This window comes from Pteronotus mesoamericanus, unplaced genomic scaffold (genome assembly GCF_021234165.1).
Source record: "Pteronotus mesoamericanus isolate MK-2021 breed Mesoamerican mustached bat unplaced genomic scaffold, CSHL_Meso_final contig_27, whole genome shotgun sequence".
NCBI lineage: Eukaryota > Metazoa > Chordata > Mammalia > Chiroptera > Mormoopidae > Pteronotus > Pteronotus mesoamericanus.
The window spans coordinates 1,597,251-1,613,537 of record NW_026555115.1 but is presented as its reverse complement, the minus strand read 5'-3'; the positions used below and the strand labels follow the sequence as shown (position 1 = coordinate 1,613,537).

Here is a 16,287-nt window from a genome sequence, read left to right as displayed (position 1 = left end):
ACCAAATCATCATATGCTTGAGAGACAATCAAAAGGAGAAAACTGAAAAATGCTAACAAATGACAAGAGGAAAATTTCAAGGGAAACTTTTTTTAAATAAGCTTTCCTGGTATTTCTATCCCATTTGCACTCTTATGGATTAGAAATTTAACACTAACATAAAGTTCTGTTCAACTTTAAACCATATACAAAGGAAAAATTTCAAATCATTTAGGTAAAATCCACAGTAATGCCCTTAAATAACTTCATAAATTCAGCACACAGTTCTAAACTTAAAACTTGTTACATATTTTATAATTAAGTTATAAATTTCTGAATCCTATTTAAGCAGTCCTTTATTACTATATTCAACTCTATATAATACCTACATGTAACATCTATATTATAAATAATAAAAATATAATTCTCTACATACACTTAAAGTAATCAGGCATTCAACTTACACTTTCATTTAGGAACAATTATATCCTTAAGAAGGCGGGTAGAAAATACTGAAGGAAGGAAATTCTAAATGCACAATCTACTTCTAAATGTTAGAAATCTTCTCTAGCAATTCATTTATAATATACATACACATCCAGAATTCACTATAAATTTCCTGGAAAACAAAGATATATGTGAAAATAACTTTGAACCATATCTATAGCTTTTCTAGATCAAATATCCATGCTCATCAATGGCACTGATTGTATCTGTTGATTATAAACTCTGCACCTGCAGCATTAAAACTGATTGAGTGAAAAAACTCCAAAATCAAAAACCTTCTTTCAAAAGGAAATTCTAACATGCTGCAACTTCTCAGAAGACAATAAAAACTACCAAACGGGCACTGGAAGTATCAGGGAATACTTTGTAAAGCATATACTTGTCTAACCAGTATGCTGTATACCTGCAACTAATACATAATAGCATTGAAGGTACACTAAGAAAAAAGACAATAAAAACTAAAAGTGCTTATTTTCATAGAGAGATGAAATAGAGAATGGGTAAAATAGTGATTAAGACCTAAGGTTCAAAAGATTAAGATTTTAAGCGTCTCCAACAACAACTAAACATAGCCACTTAAGAATATAAGCAAAACCAAATTTTACAAAGATGAGTGATACATCAGTAACCACCTAAAATAAATGTTTAATCACAACATAATGCCTTATAAAAGATTACAAATTAAAGAGACTGCAAAATCAGCATTTCTGTAGTTGAACTGTGTCCTGCAAAAAACACGCTGAAATGCTAACCTCAGAGTATGATGTGATCTGGAAATTGGGTCTTTGTAGTTAAAATGAGATTATTAGAGTAGGCCCTAATCCAATGACTGGCATACTTTTAAAAGGGGGAAATTTGGACACAGACAGCCACACACAAAAGAAAGACAATATGAAGACACACAAGGAGAAGGCAGCCAAGTGATTATATACATAAGCCAATGAATGCCAAGGAATATAAGCAAACACCAGAAGTTAGAAAGGTTTCTACCCTAGAGATGTCAGCAGGATCATGGTCCTGTGGACAACTTGATTTTTGACTTCTAGTATAATTTCTTACAAAGTCAGTTCCTAGAAAAGTATACCAAAAGTATATCAGAAGTGTAAAAGTCAAATAGGTTTGTTTCCAAAGAGTAAAAAAATACACACACACACACACACACACACTTTAAAAAGCTCCCCTTTTAGGTACACTTTTGACAGTGCATTTCTCATGTTTCACACACTTCATTTTGTTTTTGCTATACAAATTACAAAACCACTGTCCTCTTCATGTCCAATGAGTGCCCAATTGAGACTAAAAGATCTGCAGTTTTTGGCAAGCCTCATAATTTCTACCTAGTTCTCAACTTCACTAATTCTGAAACGTAAGCTGCTTTCACTACTCTCTGCATGTTTATTTTTCCATTTCTTTCTTATTTTCATAAATTAATAATACACAAAAATATTCAAACAGTCACATAAATACTACTGTGCAAAACAACTGGAATTCCCACAATTAAGTTATCCAGGAGTTAGTACCACCAAGCAAAGGTTCAAAAGATATATCATCTAAGAAGCTGAAGTTTTAATTCAGCAGCAGGACAAGCAGATCAAAGGTGTTACTATATAGCTTGCAAAAGGCGAATCCTTTGGAAGTCAAAAGTATGTCCATCAAGAGCCAGATATATAATTTATGCTAACAAATAAAGGCACTAATAAACCAAGAGTAAGAGTATTTCTTAAAAATTACTGAAACGCAAACTACCAAAAGTTGATGGTCAATTAAACAAAAATAGCACAGAACAATAGCACTGTGTGGTTATAAAATACTAAAAACAGTTGAAGTTAACATCTCTCAAGGTGCGATGCTATCCTTATTTTGAAACATAGGCTCTTGTCAGGGAAATCAACAAGCAAAAAGCCCCACAAACATTAATCAAATCCACAAATGAAAAGACAGTGTTCATAGGTGTATGATGGAGGACGTACTTCTTAACAGTTAGTTCAAGCACACCCTGTTAACAGCAGTATCTTTAAAGAAGAAAATTATTTAATTAATTCATTTTTTTCCTTTAAAAAAAGATATTTGGGAGGTTTGGTAAATGAAGCTAAAAAGATATCTGAAATGGTTAGAGGTGCAGAAATGAGACCACACTTTAACTTTCACAAACTATGTATTTAAAGAATTAAATATTAAAGCCTATCAGAAATAATTATCTCTTTCTTTAATTAAGAAAAAAATCTCTTTAAATCAGTTTATTTGAGGCTTAAAAGAAACACTTACAGGAAGGGATGATAAACTGTGGTTCTGTATTTCCAGCATATCCTAGTTTTGTATACCTGAAAAACAAAAAAAAAATTTGTAAGAATTTTACTAACATCTTAACAATTATGAATATAATTCTTAGGTCTCTGTTTATTATAAAGAGAGGTTCCATGGTGGGTAAATAATACATAAAATTCCATTGCTTCAGTTCATGAAAGCCTCTATTTTCAAAATTATGAATACCCATAGTTTTTATTTAAAATCTTCACCCAAGGATATGTTTATTGATTTTAGAAGGGGGTCGGGGGTTGGGGGAGAGAACATCAATGTGAGAGAAACATCAATCAGTTGCCTCCCTAGGCATCTGGACTGGTTATCCAGCCTACTATCTAGGCATTTGCCTTGACCAGGGATCAAACCTGCAATCTTTTGGTATGACGCCCCAACCAACTGCACCACCTAGCCAGGCAATACCCATTGCTTTTAACCAGAAATTCCACTTCTAGAAATTGATCCTACAGGGATATTCATACATATTTCAATGAAGTAACATATAACAAGGCCATGTTATTGTACATATATATGTGTGTAAATACATATACTGCATCTTTTTTGCTACAATTTTTATTACTACAACAAAAGACTGGAAACAACCTAATTAACCATCAAATGAGAAAGTAGTTAAATATGTTAAATTTATACTATGGAATATTATATAGCTATTGAAACTGAAGCAGCTCTTTGCGTACTGATAGGAACAATCTCCAAAATGTATTATTAAGTGAACAAAGCAAGGTACAGAACAATGTTTCAAGTATTCTGTATTTGTATAAGAGTAAAGGGACAAGGTAAAAATATATAAAATAGTTGATTGTATAGGTATAGAATACCTCTGAAAGAGTACAAAGAAATCAGGAACTATAATTGTCCCCAGGGAAGGGAACTAGGGTAGGTGATGGTCAGGGGTGAGAAGGGGATTTTAATTGCAGATAGTCTCATACCATTTGAATGTATCATTATTTAAAAAAAAAAAAAACACAACACTAATTTTTAAATGTTTTGCTACAGTGAATTTAGCCTATATTCTTACAACAACAAAATAATAAATAACAAGCAGTCCATGGGGCCTACCTCGTAGATAACTGGACACTTTACATGTGGAAAAAACCTATTAACCATGAGCAGACTTTAAAGAGAAAGTAACAATACTACTATATTGTTCCACATTCAAACCCACTGCTAAATACTAGGCAGGTAAATTACTGATACTATTGTATTCTAATAATACCCGCAGAACTTTTTTTCTACTATAAAAGGAGAAACAATCTCTTTGGGGGTATTTTAGCCCCAAAACTTCGTTTAAGAACCTAAGCGTGCCAAAAAGACTGAATCATTAAAAATAAGAGAAAAACTGTTCAAACTGTGATACTGCTCTACCAACTAAACTCCTTCAAAGATGTCCCACAGCCTATTTTTTAAAAATTATTTTTATTATATTTTTTCCCATTACCATTTGTTCCTTTTATACTCTCCCCCACCTCCCCCCCTCCCCCCGCAATCACCACACTGTTGTCCATGTCCATGATCCTTTTTTCTTTGCTAGATCCCTCCACCCACTAAACCCCCTGCCAAGAGCTGTCAGCCTGTTCTCTTCTGAGTCTGTCTCTATTTGGCTTGTTGTAAATATAAATAAACAAATATCTTTGCAAGGCATACAAGAGAGCCCCTTTAATATCTGGATCCTAACAACCTCCCTCAGATGCCCTGACATCATACCAGATTCCCTCCCTAGCCATGAAACTGCTGAGTTTCTGAGCAGACAACACATTTCAGGCCACAGAGCCACTATGAACACTGTTCTAACTACAGGAAATGAGCTCTTTTCAATGCTGATTGCAATGTCTAAACTCTTATCCTGAAAAAATTCACGTTAAATATCCTGTATAAGAAAACTTTCAAAACCTCCCAGAGAGTTGATTACCTCAGCCCTTGTGAGTACAAGTATTATTTAATAATAATTCCTAAGTCTTGAGATTCCCTCATCTGTAAAATAAGGAGAAGTAACTCAAGACAGTTCAGAGTATCAAGAGAACAAGATAAAGCAATAAGCACAGCACCTGGCACAAAGTACACATTCAATGCCTGTCAACTGTAATTGCAATTACTCTTTTATTCCACTCTCTCCAATTTTTCCATTCTTTCAATAATCAGATAAAGGCCATGCAGATACCTGAACTTTTAAATACTTATAATCATAGTACAAGTTATCCCTTTACCCACAAACCAAAGTCAGTCTGTAGAAGATTTTTCAGATTACAGCTCATACCTGATAATTTTATCACCCTTTCAAATATTTTTATTCTTCCAAATCAGACTCTCTTATTGATGGGAAAACTGTGTGTGTGTAATAAAACAGAGCCCCTGTAACAGACAGATGTCATCATAATTAAAGAGCTCACATTCCCCTGGTTAGGGGACAGAAAAATTAGAATTATTCAAATGCTCAAAACCATCATTAACTGGTATGAATAATCTGTCCCCATCGGATTCATTGAAAATCAACTGTAACCTATGTGAAGTTAGAGTGTAGAATCAGTTAAACCAGTACCCAAAAAAGTAGGGGCAAAAGTGGCCCTAAAAGGAGGAGGGTCAACAATATATTTAGCCCTTCTTAAGGACAAATGAAACTGTGCCTTATCAAAATAAAGACTTATTTAAATATGACATTGCCTAAAACTGTCTGAGCCACAACACTCCAAAAGTCTACTGTGTAACCAACACTTAGTGGGAGGATTAATACCTAATAATTCCTTCGGCTAATTCCTCCACTTTTATTACCATTTGTCACCACAGCAGTTTAACTCATTATATACACAATACACTAATAGACAACACATAAAATATCTTCCTTTTAATTCTATGACCCCAACGAAGGAGAATAGAACAGTCGCCCCAAAAAACTCACCATTTAACTCAAAAATCTTCAAGTGAGGCTGTACTGCCTATAAGATTAAGTATAAAAATTGTGCCCATTTCTAGGAAATGATTCATTGTAAATAGTTGCTAAAGTCCTTTCCAACAAAAAATTATAATTCTGATTCCTTCAGCTGAATATTAAGGTTCTCCATAATAAGCCCCAGTTCTACTTGCATGTCTCCCATTGTTTGCTTCCATGAACACAACTCAAAGCACACGCATTTTCCCCTACATGACTTACACATCTTCCTTTCACATAATTATCTGTACTTACACTTCACCCTCTCAAGCAGCTCTCACAACTTAGGACTCCTCCATAAAGTTTTTCCCTGATCATTTTAACTATCAGTCAGTCATCCTTTCCTTCAATAAACTCTTTATCTCTGCCACTTGCTGAATGTGTATACACATTCAATACAAGCCTATAATACTTTTGTGTCTAAATAGCATCTCCTAAATATGCTACTAAGATATGATACTAAGATATCTGAGGAAGAAACCATATTACAGTAGAAAGTCTCTTAAGAAAACCTCCATATAACAAATTCACCAGAGTAATCAGCACTTCACTCTTGGTCAAAATCAAATTCCTTAGGGTGAGCATATTCAGCAATAAATTATTTTAAAAATAAGACCAAAAGAATCTAATTAACATATTAGTACAAGAGTCAAAACAAGTATGTGCTTCCCCAAAACACATAAAAACTATACAAAGTATACCAACTGTATGAATGTATCATTATATCTACTCATTCCAACAATATTTAAATCCCCACAGCAAAATAATTTTCTAAATTGAGGGGTAGGGAAACTGCCAAATATATTTACTAATGTTCTACTGCGTTGATTTGAAAATTTAAATAATATTTCTAAAGTACAAAATCATGTGAAGTCTGAATACACTGAACACTAAATTATAGTATTTAATGATTATCAGAGATGACAGTATTTTCACAAACTGTTTAAAAATATGAGGGAAAATGCCCTAGTTCACTTAACTTTAAAAGTTGTTTGGCCTCTAAAAGTTAATTTAGTGAATTAATTCGTGGCTCAAAGAAAAATGTGGTATAAAGCACAATATAAAAAGAGAAAATCATATACTAAAATCTGGAAAAGACTTGCTGAGTTAGGCTGAACACTCAAAAAACCCTTTCTCTGGTGGACAGACAGCAAAATGCTAAGTGACAGAATAAAAATTGGATTCTCGAAAAACACTCCCTTATATTGTTACAAATTTTTTAAATTGGTTTGGAAATTGGGTTTTGAAAATATAAAAAAATAAAAGTTAAGAAACAAGTACAGAAAGTGTTTAGAAAATGTCACAAGAAAAAAAAAAAATCAGACTGGGACTATCTAGAACTGTCAAACTTTTTGACACTTTAAGGCACACGTAAAACACTATATGAGCAGAGATTAGAAGCATTTTTAAGTAAAGTAAAGAGGAGATATGACAGGAAATGAGTATAAGAAGATTTGAGGGAACTGAGTCTAAGAGCTAAGTCTAAAAGGACGAACTAGAAAATGAAATATATTTCCAACCCTTTACATTATCAATGATAAAAAATATAGTAATATTTAAATAGCACATTCTAATAAATTGGAAGAAACTTGGTTACAGCTACAGAAGGTTTGCTTAAAAACTTCATTTAAATTTTCCTTATATAAAATTAGAAAAATATAAAATAGTAAATTTAAAACTTTCAAAGGAAAGCTTTTCAAATGCAAACATCCATTAACCTAACTTAATTTTATCAGTTTTTATACTTAAAATGGCTAAATTAAATAAGATAATGTTAGTCAATTCTCAAAATGCTTGATGGACATTACAGAGAAGAAACTGTGCAAGATGGCAAAAAAGTTCCTCTCACTTTTTGTCTGACTAAAAGAAACTCCTTTCTCAGGATGGAAAAAGATATTTCATGCAAACAGAAATGAAAAAAAAGCTGGGGCAGCAATACTTAAATCTGACAAACAGACTTTAAAATAAACACTATATTAAGAGACCAAGGACACTACATAATGACAAAAGGAGCAATCCAACAAGAGTATATAAGCCTAGTAAACATTTATGCACCCAACGTAGGAGTAAATAAGTAAATATGTAAAGCAAATCTTGATAGGCATAAAGAGAGAGATCAACAGTAACAGTCATAATAGGGAATTTTTAACACCCCATTGACATCAAAGAATAGATCTTCCAGACAGAAGATCAGCAAGGAATCAACAGCCTTAAATGATACACTAGATCAGATGGATTGAATTGATATGTTCAGAGCATTTGACCCCAAAGCAGAAGAATATACATTCTTTCATGTGTACATGAAACACTCTCTAGGACACACCACAAAACAAGTTATCAATAAACTTAATAAGATTAAAATAATACCAAGCATCTTCTCTGACCATAATGGTTTAAAACTAAAAATCGATCACAAGAAAAAAAATGAAAAACACGCAAAGGTATGAAGGCTACATAACATGTTACTATATAATGAATGGGTTAAAAATGAGATCAAGGAGAAAAAAGATACCTTGAAAAAAATGATAACGGGAACACAATAACCTAAACTCTATGAGCTAAAGTGAGCAGTCCTAAGAGAAAAGGAAATTCACGGCATAACAGGCTTATCTCAAGAAACAAGAAAAATATTAAATAAACAATCTAAGCTTACACCTAAAGGAATTAGAAAAGTAACAACAAACAAAACTCAAAGAGAGTAGAAGGAAAGAATTAAGATCAGAGAGGAAATAAACAAAATTGAGTTGTAAAAAAAAAAAAAAAAACCACAAAAGATCAGTAAAACCAAGAGCTTTGAAAAAATAAACAAGATTGACAAACCTTTAACCAGATTCACCAAGAAAAAAAGAGTTTTATTTATTTACCAAATAAATGCAACCAGAAATGAAAGAGAAGTAACAACTGACACCAAAGAAATACAAAGGATTTTAAGAAAATATTATGAACAACGATATGCCAACAAATTGGACAACCTATTTGATAAATTCTTAGAAACATACAATCTTCCAAAACTAAATCAGGGAGAAATCAGAGAATCTGAATAGATAAATTACAATTATTGAATTAGAAGCAGTAATCAAAAAATTCCCAAGAGAAAATGTCCAGGACCAGATGGCTTCACAGGTGAATTTTACCAAACATTCAAAGGAGAACTAACACCTCTCCTTCTTATACTCTTCCAAAAAACTGAAGGGGAGGAGAGACTCCCTCAATTCATTCTATGAGGCCAGCATTATCCTAATCTCAAAACCAGATAAAGATATTACAAAAAAAGAAAATTATAGGCCAATATCCCTGATAAACAAAGATGCTAAAATTCTCAACAAAATATTAGCAAACCACACCAGCAATACATTAAAAAGATCATGCACCATGACCAAATGAGATTTATTCCAGGATACAAGGTTGGTACAATATCCATGTATCAATAAATGTGATTACACCATATAAACAAAATGAAGGGTAAAAGCCACATAATCATATTGACAAATGAAGAAAAAGCATCTGAAAAAATCCATCACCCACATATGATAAAAACTCTCAGCAAAGTAAGAATAGAGAGAACATACTTCATCATAAAAGGCCCTATATAACAAAACCACAGCCAACATCTTATTCAATGGACAGAAACTACAGGTGTTTCCCTTAAGATCAGGAACAAGACAGGCATGTCCACTTTCATCGCTCTTATTCAACACAGTACCAGAAGAACTAGTAACAGCAATTAGACAAGAAGAAGAAATAAAAAGCATCCAAACTGGAAAGTAAGAAATAGATTTATCATCATTTGCAGATGACATGATACTATGATCCCATTTACAACTGCTTGGAGAAAAAAAAAAAAGCCTAGGAATAAATTTAACCAAAGATGTAAAAGGCCTATACCTGGAATATTATAAGACACTAAAGAAAGAAAATGGAGAAGATACAAATAATTGGAAGCATATACCATGTTCATGTATTGGAAGAATTAACATCATTAAAATGTACATACTACCCAAAACAACCGATAATTCAATGTAATTCCTGTTGAGATACTAATAGCATATTTCACAGAACCAGAACAAGTATTTCAAAAATTTATATGGAACCACAGACACCAAATAGCAACACAGCAATCTTGAGTAAAAAGAACTTTAAAACAAATGCTATATAAGAGAGAAAGGGTACAGTGGGGGACCACAGCAGTCCCTCCAGAAGTGCTTGCCCCCTGTTATCTGATATCAAACTATACTACAAAACCATAGTATTCAAAACATGGTACTGAAATAAAAACAGACATAGAACAATGGAACAGAATAGAGTCTAATAATAAACCCACACCTTTATGGCCAATTAATATTTGACAAAGGAGGCAAGAACATGCAATGGAACAAAGATAGTCTATTCAATAAAAGGTGCTGAGAAAACACACACATACACACACACCCCACCCCCCAAAATGGATTGACTAAAATGTTATACTCGAAACCAGAAAAATCCTAGAAGAAAACATAGGCAGTAAAATTGCAGACATTTCTCTTAACATTATTTTTTTCTGATGCATCTCCCCAGTCAATAGAAATAAAAAAAATAATAAACAAATGGGACTACATCAAACTAAAAAGTTTATGCACAGCAAAGGAAATCATCAACAAAATGAAAAGACAACCCACAGAATGGAAGAACATTTTTGCTAATGATACATCTGATAAGGGGTTAATATCCAAAATTTATAAAAACTTATCAAACTCAACACCAAAAACACAAACAATCCAAATAAAAAAATGGTCAAAGGACCTGAATAGAAACTTCTCCAAAGAGAACATACAGATGGCTAACAGACATACAAAGAGATGCTCCGAGTCACTAATAATCAGAGAAACACAAATTAAAACCATCATAAGATGTCACCTCATGCCTGTCAGAAAGTCTATCACCAATAAATCAACAAACAGGTGCTGGTGAGGATGTGGAGAAAAAGGAGTCCCCCTGCACTGTTGGTGGGAATACAAACTGGTGCTGCCACTGGGGAAAGCAGTACAGAATTTCTTCAAAAAATTAAAAATAAAACTGCCTTATGACCTATCAGTTCTACTTCTGGGAATCTATCAGAAGAAACTGGAAACAATAATTTGAAAGATTATATGCACCCTTATGTTCATCGCAGCTTTATTTACAACAGCCAAGATTTGGAAGCAGCCCAAGTTTATGCGTGGACAAAAAAAGCTGTGGTACGTTTACCCAATGGAATATTACTCTGCCATAAAAAAGAAGGAAATCTTACCTTTTCCAAGGGCATGGACGGACCTGTAGAGTATTATGCTATGTGCAATATGACAGTCAGAGAAAGACAAATACCATATGATTTTACTCATATGTAGAATCTAATAAACGAACAAACAAAAAGGAAACAGACTCATAGAGAACAGACTGACAGCTGTAAGAGGGAAGTGAGGTTGTGGTGCTGGGTGAAAATGATGAGGTATAACACACACAAAAAGACACATTAATAGACCCAGATAACAGTATGGTGATTACCAGAGGGAAAGGGATGTGAGGGGAGGTAGAAGGGGATAGAGGAAGGTGTAAGTGGAGATGGAAGGAGTCTTGACTTGGCATGGTAAACACAATAAAATACACAGATGATATATTATAAAACTGGACATCTAAAACCTATAATTTTATTAACCAAAGTCACCCCTATAAATTTGACTAAAAAAAGGGAAACTCCTTTCTCTCAATTTGCATTTGATAATTCAAACTTTTTAAATTATAATTTAAGGATGTGGTCACTCTATTTAACCTAAAAGCTCTTGCTTTTCATTGACACAGAAATAAATCAAATTGTAATACAGCAAATAAAAATTCCAAATCAAACATTTTCATATTAAGAATTTCTCTAAGCCTACAAACACATACCTCTCCTAGTTATAATAATGTTCTTTAGAATTAAAACTAATACTGACCAAAGGTCACAGTGATCTATTTTAACCTTATTTTTCCAAAGTAAATTTTTTGCTTTCCATTAATAAATTTTGTCAATAATTTATTTTTCCACAGCCCTTGTAATTTTCTATTAAGTTTGTGTTCAAAAAAATAATTTATATAATTAAGCAACTTCAGAATACCCTACCAGACATAAAACACAAATATGCAAAAGAGCATTCATACACACAGCAAAATCTTTCTATGTTGCCCTCAGTAAAAACTTCTATCAGAAATCTAGTAGACATTCTGATAACACTGCCTCCCATTAAGTTTTAAACAATGTATTAAATAGCTTGGATTTTTTTTCTTAAATTTGCCATCTGTATAACCTTATTTGGTATAGGATTCAGACTTGGGACAAACTTTCCCATTTTCAAGATATTTACTCAAATTGACCTAAAGATTCACGAGGTCCCTTATCAAAATCCAATTAGGTTTTTAAAGAAACAGAAAAGTCTATCCTGAAATTTATATGGAATCTTAAGGGATCATGAATAGCCAAAGCAATCTCAAAAAAGAACTTTGGAGGTCTTCTAACGGGGTACAGCCAGGGCCCCCCCCAAGGGTATTTGTAACAGGGTCCAGAAAATGGGGTGTCCGAGTAAACTATATTCTCCCCACCCCAAGGAAGGCCGCCATGGGGGATGGGAGCCTTGAGCAGGGCAATTAAGAGTCATTTTGCATATCAGTAACAGGACAGCTTCATTCCTCATATGCAAAGAGGGTTATTTTGCATATAGCCAGGGCAATAGGGAAAGTTTGAAAGACTTAATACAGAATGTAACTGGGAGAGGAAGGAGGAGACAGGGGCCTGCAGGAGAGACAAAGAGACAAAGATTCTGGGGAACAGTGTGAAGACCACGTGGGAAGAAAGAGGGGAGAAAGAACCTTTGCTAGAGGGCCATGAGAAGGTGCCACACAGTTATGGATTAAGAGCTGGAGATCGCGGCGATGCAATGGATGGTGCTGAGAACCGTGAGAGGCCTGCCTAGCCAAGCCCCAGACTCCATTCTTTTCTTTCTAAAGATCCGTACGCCTGACTGGCTTGACTGTCCTGGTTGGGCAAAAGTGGGGAAGGCAGGACTGTGTGTGTGCTGGTGTTGTTTTAAGGGCATTCTGAGATTTAGGAGCGACATTTAGCCATTAATCAAACCCATATAACTTTTGAATAAATAGTTCTTTTCCTTTTCGCCAAACTCTGCCATTCAGAGCCATAACTCCAAGGGCGGGCAAAGGACCTACAACCGAGGGACCCCGGGGAAGTGGGGGTCATTGTTTCGGTAATAGCATCCGGGCACCGCCCCCAAGGGTCCATTTGTTCGGGAACAGTCTCGCACTTCCCGACTTCAAAACCTAATACAAAACTACAGTAACCAACACCACACAGCACTGACATACAGAAACGTACACTAATGGAATAGAAGAGACCAAAAACAAACTCTCCCAATGTGGTCAAATGATTTTTGGCAAGGGCACCATAACCATTCAAATAGTGAAAGAAAAGTCTTTTCAACAAATGGTGTTGGGGAAAACTGGATATCCACCTGCAAATGAGTAAAACGGGACCTAATTTTACTCAAAATGGATCAAATACCGACGTGTAAGAGCTAACACTAGAAAACTTAATGCAAAACACAGGGAAAAGCTTCATGATAGCAAATGTAACAATGATTTCTTGGATGTCACACTAAAAAGCACCAGCAACAAAAATACATAAATAAATTGGACATCATGAAAATTAGTAACTTTTGTGCACCAAAGGACACTTATCAAGAGTGTGAAGGAAAAAGTAAAAACTTTTTCTGAAGAAATGATGACCAAAATTTTCCAAATTTAGTGAAAGACATAAGAGGCTCCAGGAAACACAAGCAGAATAGAAAGAAAACCATACCAGAACATATCATAACCAAACTACTGAAAATCGAAGAGAATACATCTTTTGTAAGCAGGCAGAGAAAAATGGCCCATTAACAGGAAACAAAAATGCAAATTACATCACATGCTTATAAGAAATTATAGAGACCAGAAGACAGTAGAATAACATTTTTAAAGTGTGACATGGATGAGGAATCAGTGAACCAAGAAATCTATATAAACAGAAATGTCCTTCAACAATGAAAGCGAAATAAAGACAATGCAAGAGTTCTTCTTTTCATGAAATTTTAAATTACAAACTTGAAATGGTAAGTAGTAACTTTTTAAAAAGATGTACATTGTAATCCCTATAGCAATCGCTAAAAAAAAAAAAATATTGCAAACATATTTTAAAAAGTCAAATGATAAATGAAATGGAGTTCTAAAAAATTCAAATGATACAAAAAAGCGGGAAAGAGAAAAAAAGGAAAGGACAAACAACAAAGAATTTTTAAAAATCTGTTCTCTTGTGAATAAAATGGTATGCCTAAATTCAACCAAATCTATTATCATATTAAATTTGATGGTCTAACTCTACAATTGAAAGGGTGAGATAGAACAGATTTTTTTAAAGGCAAGCCCCAACTATACGTAGTCTGCATGATATGCACTTTAAATAGAGACGGAGAATGTAAAAAGACATATGGGAAGTGAACAGTAAGCATAAGAATGGAGGGACTATACTGATATCAGATAAAACAATTCTTTAAGAAAAAAAGTAACACCAGAAATAAAAAAATTAATAATTATAAAAGGATAAATTCTTGAAGAAGACAACATAGTTCTTTGTCACCTGGTTTCTCAGCAACCGATAAGTAAATTATACCCCTCCCAAAGAAAAATCAGTAAAGGCAGAGGATCAAAACCAACAACCTGACATTTATAGAACATACACTTAAAAACTGCAGAATATACCCTTAAAAACTGCAAAAGTGTATAGAATATCCACTTAAAAACTGCAGTTACTAAGCACACATGGTACATTCATTTAGACAATGGATCAGCAAACTGACCCAAAGGCCAGATATAGCCAGTGCTCTGTTTCGGTCACAGGTGAGTTAAAAACAGTTTTAATATTTTTGAAGGGGGGAGGAATGGTGGATAAGGGAGGGAAAGAAGCAGCAGCAGAGACAGAAACCATATGTGATCCACAAAGTAAAATATTTACTATCTGGCCCTTAACAGAAAAAATGTGCCAATCCCTGTCGGGGACCATATGCTAAGCCATAAAACAAATATCAAAAAATATAAAAGCCTGAAATAATAGATAACTAATGTTTTCTGACTACAAAAAAAAAATTAGAAAACAATAGCAGTATCTAGAAAAACCCCTACGAGTTAGATATTAAACACACTTCTAACCATAACTGATGAATCAAAGAAATCACAAGGTTAATTAGAAAATATTTCAAGTTGATTAGTAGTGAGAAGTTTTTTTAAAATCAAAAGTTGTGAGATGCAGCTAAAGCAGTGCTTAGAGGGAAATTCACAACTTTAAGTGCTTATGTTAGAAAATATAGAAAGGTCTAAAATCAGTGACCTAAGATTCCAATTCCACCTTAAAAAGCTAGGAGAGCCAAGTAAACCCAAAGTGAATGGGAGAAAGTGACTAGTAAACCTAAGGCCAGACATCAAGTTTATAGGAAACAAACAGAGAAAATTTACAGGCTGAAAGTTGGTTCTTTGAAAAGATCTGCCAGGCTGATCAAGGGAAAAAAAAGTACAGAAATACTTTTCATTCCAACATAAGGAATGAAAAACTGGTTAACCCTACATATCGTACAGATATCAAAAGAGTAAAAAGAGATTTAAAAAAAGTCATCAAATTAAACAACTCAGATGTAATGGGCAAATCTCTGAAAAACTTAGCAAAATCAACACAAGATGACACAAAAACTATTTGAATAACCCCGTAACTATCAATTATTAGTAACCGTACCAAAAAGCAAACTCCAGGCTCAGATGGTTTCACTGGTAAATTCTATCACACATTTAAGGCAAAAATAACACTGATTTTACATAAGCACTTTTAGATAATCGGAAAGAATCCATCCGATTCTTTCATGAGGTCAGAATAATTCTAATATCAAAAATCATATAAAAACATTCCAACTAAAGAAAATGGCAGACCAACATCTTTGATGAATACACAGTTGACCTGAACAAAAGGGTTAGAGGCGCCAACCCCTCTGTGGTCAAAAATCCACATATAGCTTTTGAATCCCCAAAAACTTAACTAAGAGCCCACTCTTGGTCAATTAACACATATTTTGTATGTTACATATACTATATACTGTATTCTTACAATAAAATTACAGAAAAAAAATATTAAGACCTTATCAGTTCGAACCTGTGTTCAAGTATCAACTGTAGATGCAAAAATCCTAAATAAAACAAATACAGCAAATGCAAAAGAGATAACACACCTTAATAACTAAGTAGGACTTAGATGAAGAATACAAGCTTGGCTTAACAGTAGAAAAATCAAACCTCACTTTTTAGAACACCTCAATAAATTTCATTGCTTTAAAGACTAATCTCAAAGACAATTAATGGCTAGACATACATAAATACATTAATTTAAAACATGCCGCTGGGTTACCTCAGCACTCAAATTATGAATCCACTTTACTTGTTTATACTTTCCTATTATGTAAAAATGAGAGTGTCATTTT

General features: G+C 33.7%; 1 protein-coding gene across 1 annotated transcript in view; it reads right to left on the bottom strand.

Moving 5' to 3' along the window:
• ACTR3 (actin related protein 3) overlaps positions 1 to 16,287 on the bottom strand; it is a 56,669-nt gene that overhangs the window by 28,161 nt on the left and 12,221 nt on the right. Inside the window, exon 2 of the mRNA XM_054574985.1 lies at positions 2,752 to 2,807. Coding sequence (XP_054430960.1) covers positions 2,752 to 2,807 — 56 coding nt within the window. The remainder of the gene's footprint in view (positions 1 to 2,751; positions 2,808 to 16,287) is intronic.